This window comes from Alexandromys fortis, unplaced genomic scaffold, assembly GCF_014885135.2.
Source record: "Alexandromys fortis isolate MF-2015 unplaced genomic scaffold, M_Fortis_MF-2015_v1.1 scaffold_4, whole genome shotgun sequence".
Lineage (NCBI taxonomy): Eukaryota > Metazoa > Chordata > Mammalia > Rodentia > Cricetidae > Alexandromys > Alexandromys fortis.
The window spans coordinates 1,173,436-1,181,935 of NW_026067944.1; the positions used below are offsets into that span (position 1 = coordinate 1,173,436).

At 37.3% G+C, this 8,500-nt stretch overlaps 1 protein-coding gene and 1 long non-coding RNA gene across 2 annotated transcripts in view; one reads left to right on the forward strand and one right to left on the reverse strand.

Annotated features, from left to right (window-relative positions):
- The window catches only part of Mib1 (MIB E3 ubiquitin protein ligase 1), a 105,835-nt gene extending 103,833 nt beyond the window's left edge, over positions 1-2,002 (forward strand). Inside the window, exon 20 of the mRNA XM_050149066.1 lies at positions 1,491-2,002. Within this exon, the coding sequence (XP_050005023.1) occupies positions 1,491-1,631 (141 nt within the window). The 3' untranslated portion in view covers positions 1,632-2,002. The remainder of the gene's footprint in view (positions 1-1,490) is intronic.
- Positions 2,003-4,121: 2,119 nt separating this feature from the next.
- On the reverse strand, positions 4,122-8,164 carry LOC126505657 (uncharacterized). The gene is made up of 2 exons (XR_007592952.1): positions 6,859-8,164; positions 4,122-6,699 (listed from the first exon to the last, which is right to left on the reverse strand). It is a non-coding gene; the product is annotated as an uncharacterized lncRNA (long non-coding RNA).
- Between the last annotated feature and the right edge of the window lie 336 nt (positions 8,165-8,500).

Consider the following 8,500-nt stretch of genomic DNA (forward strand, 5'->3'; position numbering starts at 1 on the left):
ATTTGACATGGGTTCTGGGGATCTGAACTCTGATCCTCACTTACCTGGCAAGTGCCTTCCTTACTTGTTGAACCAGCTACTTGGCCCTTGTTTGTCTTTAGTTAGTTAGCATACAGAGTAATGGGTTTCATTATGACATTTATATAAATACATGTTGTCTTTTGTTCTTACTTGTCACACACAGCCTCACTAGTCAACCTTCCTTTTGTTGGGTATCCCCACCACCACTCCCCATTAGGCTAAGCTTTCGTGTTCCATTGTTCATTGCACTCTTACCCCCTGCTTCTGCCTTCATATATATCACTCCCCTCTCATATTTCTTTCTGCTTCCAATAAATATGGATATACATAAGCATTTGTAGAAATTTAAATCTAGATTCTGCATATGAGAAATATGGTGATATTTGGCTTCTGAGGCTGACTTATTTCATGTAACATGATTTCCAGCTCCTTCCATTTTTCTACCAACATCATGATTTCATTCTTCTTTATGACTGAATTCCATTTTGTATATGTACTATGTTTTCTACCTGTTGATGTACATTTAGGCTGGTTCCATTTGTTGTGAATAGTACAGCAATGAGCGTGGGTCTTGCAAGTATCTGTGTTACACTCAGTTCTTGAAAATGGAATGGAATGAAGCTATTTTAATGCCACTAAATGGGTGGGCTTACTTTCTAAAAATCCAAAGATGTGACCCCCCCCCCATTTTTCTTTATTGAAACTGCAAGATAGATGATTGTAGCAGTTTGTTTGGATAGGATTATGTTTAACAATTTACAGCACTTTTTACCCCTAGTGGTCTGTGGTATCATCATCAAAGCTACATTCTCATAGACTGGAAGGTCCTCATTTGGTAATCCAGCCATTCCTAGCCTGTACTATTTGTTTTATATACTACCTTTATACTGTTTTGGAAGAATAGCTAGTATCTATTTTGTATGGATGACATTAAAATAACTTTTTGTTTGTTTGTTTGTTTTATTTGTTTTGAGACAGGGTTTCTCTATAGCTTTTGAGCCTGTCCCGGAACTCACTTTGTTGACCAGATTGGCCTAAAATTCACAGAGATCCGCCTGCCTCTGCCTCCCTAGTACTGGTATTATAGGCACCTATATCAAACCGCCTGGCTATAATAACTATTTTTGAACATCTGATTTTTAAATAAACTATTTTTGAGTTTGGCGTGGTGGTGCACAACTTTAATTCTAGTACTTGGACCAACCAAGACCTAGTCTCAAATCCCCCTCAAACACGCATATGCTCTCTGTCTCTCTGTTTCTCTCTCTCTCTCTCTCTCTCTCTCTCTCTCTCTCTCTCTCTCTCTCACACACACACACACACACACACACACACACACACACACACTAAAAAACTTATTCTGTATTTGACTAAAACCAGAAGAGAAAATGAATGATATAAAAGAGGTGTCATATTGCACTTAAGGTAGAAAATGGCCCATGTTTACCCATTGTCTCATTTCATTTCAGACAATGTGCCCTGTGTGTTTGGATCGTCTGAAGAACATGATTTTCCTCTGTGGCCACGGAACATGCCAGCTCTGTGGAGACCGAATGAGCGAATGCCCAATTTGTCGCAAGGCAATTGAACGGAGGATCCTTTTGTATTGACTAAGAGACACAGTGTGTTGTTAGTTGAAGTATGTGATCATGAGATCTTAGTAGGTTCTAAAGCTAATGGGAAGTTTAATATAATGGGCTAATTTGAAATTTCATAATTTTGTATTAGAATGTAATTAGACTGTATATGTACCACCATCACAACGAAAACATACAGTGTTTGAAATTGCTGATGTGTGTGTGTGTGTGTCTGTCTGTCTGTCTTGTCTGCCTGTCTATCTGTTTTCCTCTTAAATTTGGAACATCAAATACATGGTAATTCATAAAAATTTTGTTTTTGGCTTTAAAGGGAAAATCCTTGAAGGACCTCCTTTCACATTTGTTTTTATTGTGAAAAACAATAAAATTTCTTTTTAAATTTATACATATGCTACACCTTAAAAGAGAGAAGGTCAATATTCCTTCAGGATTTTGTTTGTCATGATTTCACATGGTGAGATGACACAGCTATTCCAAAAAGTCCTACGTAAGGTGAGTGGGCAAGTAAAACTATGTCATACGTGTTAAATGATAAAAGTATAGCAGAGATGCCACGTGGCCGAGGCAGTACTGAAGGATTTCAAAATAATTAGAAATTACCCAGATGATAGCTTTAGAAGTAAGTAACTGGAAGTATGTGCTAAGAGAATGATGACTACCTTATTTTATAGAATAAAAAGGAAAATTGACTAGATTAAATAAATGACCAGTTTCAAAATTAGCAGTATACATGAAAAGGAAAAACAAAATTTTAGCAAGAATTGAAGGCTGGTACAGAACGATGCAAGCACACATCCTGCCTGACCGTGAGCACTGCACTCCTTGTATTAGCTTGTCACTGTTTGGACCAGCCATTTGCAGAAAAAAAGCCTATGAAAAAAGTAATTTTCATTTTCCCTGACAACTGACCTGGGCTTGATCTAATCAGGGCACACACACCATCCTGTTTGTGCCTCTGAGATCTGCTCAGCAGGCTGGTGAATTGTTAGAGACAACAATCTTTTCTTCTGTGCCTGTTATTCCGACAGTGTTATGGATTCTATCTTCATCAAAAGCCTTACTTCTACTCTTCTACTCTCTCAGATAGTAATTTTTGCTATAAAGAACATAATTTTTCTTTATACCTGAAGATGAATATTCTTTAAACTGCCAACAATAACTAAGATACAATAAATAGCTTAATATCAGATGCTTAGAAAAGGGTGCAGGGGCATTTATGGAAAAGCATGTGATTACATGTAGATTTGGTAGGGGGATTAAACATTTTATCCCCTTTAATGGGTAATTTTTGTATCTAGCTTAAATGTATGTGTGTTTCAAGATTCCTTACTGCTAGATTATAAAAAAAAATACCAGCTGTTTACAGTAGTGTCTACTATAGACTGTGTATAAGTATATATTCTTTTAGTGTTCTTTAGGGATAGATTTTTCCTACATTGAATCTGCCTAGCTTATTTCTGTTTTTCTGCTCTAGCAACTAAATGTGGGCAAGCAGAGTGTCCAGCCTGGTTGCACTTTGTTGCTGGTGGTTTACCTGCCACTGCCTTTGCCAGGCCTTATGGTGTGCTGGCTGTGTTGCAGACTCAACAGTCCCATATCCATGTTTAGCTGAGGAACTGCTATGTTTTCTCTTTTGATTTTGAGATAGTGTCTCACTATGTATTCCAAGTTGGCCTGGAACTTACTGTATAGCTCAGACTGGCCTCCATCTCATGATCTTCCTGCCTCTGCCTTCCAATTGTGGGATTATAGGATGGGGACCCCACTATGTCCAACATACTGTTAATCATTTTGGACAGTACACTTTTTGTTAGTTTCAAATTAGGAATGTTTTATTGTGACTCTATCTAGCTACATAGTTGGGAACCAGTGAGGTCATTTTCTAAGTATAATTTGAAGTTAAAAAAAGATACATCTGATGATATAGTGTTTACATACAGAGACATTGTCTTCATGCAGACTTGGAAATAGCAGAAGTGAGGATCTTCCTTGCCTTGGGCTGCCCATTGGATGATGAAGGATGGCTGCTGCATACAGCCTGCCAATCCAAGGACCTGGGGCCACAGCTGCATCTCATTTAAGTCTTTTTCTTCTGTCCCTTGAGCTGCAGTGATAAAGCCTGTGTTTGTAGGGGTAGACCTTCCTGCTAGCTCCTAACTGTCTCCTCCATGGTAGAGCACAACACACTAACTTCTATGAGAGAAGCCATAAAGTGTCTATTGTTGGGACCTTTGGATTTCTCTTTGTCACTTGGCTGTTTATTTTACGAATAGAAGATGTTCTTCTATTCATGTCTTGGGGCACCTAAAATTATTGTAAATTTGCTTGGATTTGCAAGAACAAGGACTAAATCACGCCAGTGACTTTCCTCCTCATTCTCTGAAGCTGCTACCTCTTACTTAGTCTCTTCGTAGTACTTGCCATTCGGTATCTCTTCTCCCTGTTGTTCAGCCCTGCCCCAGAGCAACTCTGACTTCCCTTTTACAATGACATGCATTCATGTTTGTTTTTTTTTTTTTTTTAAAGCATTGGTCTTTAGGGCCTTGATAGGAAAAATAAAAGGTCAGTGTCTTAGCACACTTAAGAGTTCACACTGTAGTTGTTTGTGTCATTTGTGGACAAAACCAGGGTCCTGAGGCACCATTAGTGTTCCTGCAGGTGTTTCAAGGGAAGCAGTATTGGGAATCCTGTTCTATACCTCTCGCCTCACCACGTTTTCTCCTTCGCTCTGAATACATACAGCTTTCCGGATGGTGCTAGCACAGTTGCACTTGTTCACATAGGTTGACATCTTATCTGTGCTGTAGACATACATAATTTTATTGGGAGCAAGGTTTTCAAGAGAGATAGTTTTATATTAGTATAAGAGTATTAAACTAGGCAAGTGTTTAGTTGCCCGAATTATGCTTAAGGTATTTGTAATTTAATAATGGCAAATTAAGCGGAAGTCTACTGAAACATAAAATTAACTGGAAATAACTTCCTAAACTTATATTTTTGCTGATTTTAGTCTGCAATAGCATTTTATTTTAGAATGCTGAAATGCATGCTGCTTAAGATTTGTCTAATTCAAAACTCAAACCTTGCTGGGTCATTTTTAAACATGGGAACATCTTGGCTAGTCATACGTTGCCTGGTGGATGTTCTTTGTTTATTTTGAATTCTGGACACTTTTGAACTAGGCATAGTTAAACTTGTGAATAGGACAGAGCTGGCTGGAGCAAAGCTGGTGCCGTACTCAAATAGGAAACATACAGTAACCCCAGAGAAAAGGAGTATTCTGTGCAACTTACTGCAGCCGTGGTGGAGAGGGTATGTTTAACTAAACATAAAAGGCATCTATTAGGTCAGATTTCATGCGTCTTGACAGTTATTTTATAAATTACAGATTTTAATACAGCTTGCTTTTTTTAATGTCTAAAAACATCCTTTTAAAGTGTCTGGAATGTTTATAGTAATTTTTATAAAAAACGGACTCACATGACACATGTTTTGGAATTTTTTTAAATTGCAGTAAGAACCACATATCATACGGTTTGTTATCCTGCCTGCTTCTAAATGTGCAATTCAGGGTGTCACTTCCGCTCACTTGGTTGGGAAACAGGTTGATCCTGCACAGTTGGAATGCCACACCCACCATCTACTCCCTTCTTCCTTTCCTTTGTGCAGTGGTTCTGAGAACAGAGAGAGCTAGCATTTATGTTTGCAAGATCCAAACTTAGGTAGATAGCAGGTTTCTGACATTTGAGGGAAGGGCGGCTCTCTCTCCATAATTGTTACTTCTACATGTATGTTAATTGAAAGTGTTTATAACTTCATTGTGAGTCAAAGGGGGCAAATACATTTAAGTATGAGAAATAAGTTAGCTTTGGTTTTGTACTAATTGGGAAGGAAATAGATTTTCATACGTAATTTGTGCCTTGTTAAGTCTCACTCATCATTGAGTCTTACCTGTCAAAGTTTCAGAATACATTTTTCTTTCAAAATGTCGCCTAATTTAACTTGTTTGACTGTCACATAGGAATGCTTACTTACATTACTTGATAATCGTGTAATACCTTTTGACTTTAACACACACACACACACAATCGCAGTATTGATAATTACGGTTGTATGTTTTTAAACATTAAGTGTGAGGAAGCTGTTTAATGTTGTTTTGTGCATATGTTACTTTACAATGAAGAACTCCTTTGCACTGAGCTTCAGTGGCTGATTTAGTAGCTTGTAGTGGGGTCAAATCACAGCATAAAAATATGAGTGGATAGTTAATAAAGTTAAGTTGCTATTTTCACATTTTCTACCTCCTTTTCTATCAGAATATTGCCCCCCAACCCTGGCATCTCATCTTGTTTGTGGGTAAAACGGAAGTAACCTGAGGTTAAAGTTAGATTTTCTGTTTTTGAGAACTTAAGCAATAGGTACAGGAAAAGGGACCTGTTGCATTAATTTGGTGCCTGAATCTAAAAGTATGAATTTCTGTGTGCAAATTGTCTAAGAAGGCTAATAGTGCTGAGGATTTGAATTGACCTGTATAGTTTTTTGGCTTTTATCTCATGAACATGGCTTCTTTCCTCAAAAGCAAAGTGGTCTTCTAATTTTTTTATGAAATAAGCAAATACGCCATTTTGTCTTGAGTGTACAGTTTCAGGAAGCTACTGAAAGTTCTGACTCAGGGCTTTTTAACAGTTTAAGCAATTATTAATATATTTTGGAAACTCCATCTGCATAATTTTTCAGTGCCTTGAAAGAATTACTAACTTGGCAACACTTAAAACCTTGTAGTAGGCAACTTTTAGTGCACTGGGTCATGATGTGGATGTTCCTAATCACAGAGCTAAACACGCGCGACAGCGGCTCTGCATGCACACACAATACCCACGTTCCTGTCATACGGCCAAGTGTGCGGCAAGTGGCTCTGCTTGTGTGCTGGGTTTGCATAATTCTTTAAGGGAAGTGTTCTACATTTGCACTTGATACCTGGCTTTTGCTTCTGTTTTTTTTTTTTTTTTTTTAAAGTGATTATTCAAGGCCGTGGCACTGTTTGGGACAAAAGAATAGTGTTTGCTGAGTGTGCAGTCACCTTAATAACTGTTGGGGAAAGGGGAGAACACACTTGGTGTCTGGGACAAAAGAATAGTGTTTGCTGAGTGTGCAAAGTCACCTTAGTAACTGTTGGGGAAAGGGAGAACACACTTGGTGTCTGGGACAAAAGAATAGTGTTTGCTGAGTGTGCAGTCACCTTAATAACTGTTGGGGAAAGGGGAGAACACACTTGGTGTCTGGGACAAAAGAATAGTGTTTGCTGAGTGTGCAGTCACCTTAATAACTGTTGGGGAAAGGGAGGAGCACACTTGGTGTCTGGGAAGCAGATCATCTTCCTCTCAAGTGGAAACCAGACCAGGCCAAACCCTTTGTTTAGTGGTTCAGGTAAAAACATTAGTGAAAATGAAATCATGAATTGCATGTCATTCTTAATGCTGATATGTAGACTAAATGCACGTTTTTCTGTCTTCTTCAGTATATGTCTGCCATTCCAAGTACAGTATATTCAAAAAGGAGAAAGCAGGTGACTCAGAAGTGTTTTGCTTTGTATTTTCTCCAATTCTTCTTAGCTTTCAATGTTGGAATAAATTTAAATCTTGTTTATGGATAAAATTTCTGTATGGAAAATTATTCTTGCTTATTAGTTTTGTTTAAAAAGTGCTTAGTAGTAACTAAGCTTTTTAAAATAAACGCAAACATTTACCATTAATAAAACCTGTGGTGTCATATGTTTTTCTCTGACTTTTGTTGGAAACTATTTTTAATAGTAATAGAAATGAATTTTTATTTTTAAGGCATTTGAAAGCAAATTTCAGTACATCAAAAACTCCTAGTTTTGGAAAGAAAATTACCATATCTTTAGAAACAAGGACGTCTCTCTCCAAGTCAGTATAGGAAGTAAGCACCCACATCTAGAAGGCTCCCATTATGAGGCTCACATGGCAGGAGCCTCTATTCAAGGATCAAAGAAGCTTTAATATTTTAATACCTATGTCTTCGGGATTAAAATGTATTTGGAAAGCAGCCTGAATAGAATAGGCTTGATCAAAGAAAACCAGGCAGGAAGACTTAGCTTGTTTCTCTCTATATATTTTAAAAGCTCATTCCTCTTTAGAAGTCAGGTGTGTCTGTATACACATTAATTTTTAGAAGGTTTGTATTTTACAGCAATGAAGTGTCTCCCCTTTTCAGTGTTTTGTGAGTAACCAGTCATTGAATAGTTTCGGGGTATCTTACTTTTAAAGTTGCTAGATGCAATTGTTTGTGACATTGTTGAGAAGTTTTCCGATTCCAGTTTTAAAAGATATGTATCCCAGATGTCTAAGAAAAATTCATCAGAAACAGAATCTTTTGTTTACTTGGTAAAAACACATGTGTTACAACTTTAGAACTGAATTTATTTTGGATAAGCTCTAATTGTATTTTGTGTTTATTTCTATTACTGTATAAGTAGCTATCGCATGGTAATATTTTTATTAAATTGAAACTATAGATTTAAGAATAAAGACATTTTAGAAAATCTACTTTATATTTTTATCACTGACAGTTTATTCATCACTATTTTATAGCACAACACTTCTCTGACTTTGGATGATGCTTCATAGAGGAGCAGTAGTTGAGGAGATGCAGTGAAGCGTGAGGTTCCTGTAGAGCAAGCATTTGGCTAGGAGTTTCCCTGTTTATAGCCAAACTAATAACTGATGAGCACACTTTCATTTTCATGAGAACCAACAACAATAATATTAAAGATAGATGTAGGAAGTAAGTGTACGACCACATCCGTAACAAAAACCGTTAGTAAATGGATGGCGCGGGCCAAGGAGACTGGTTGATGGTAC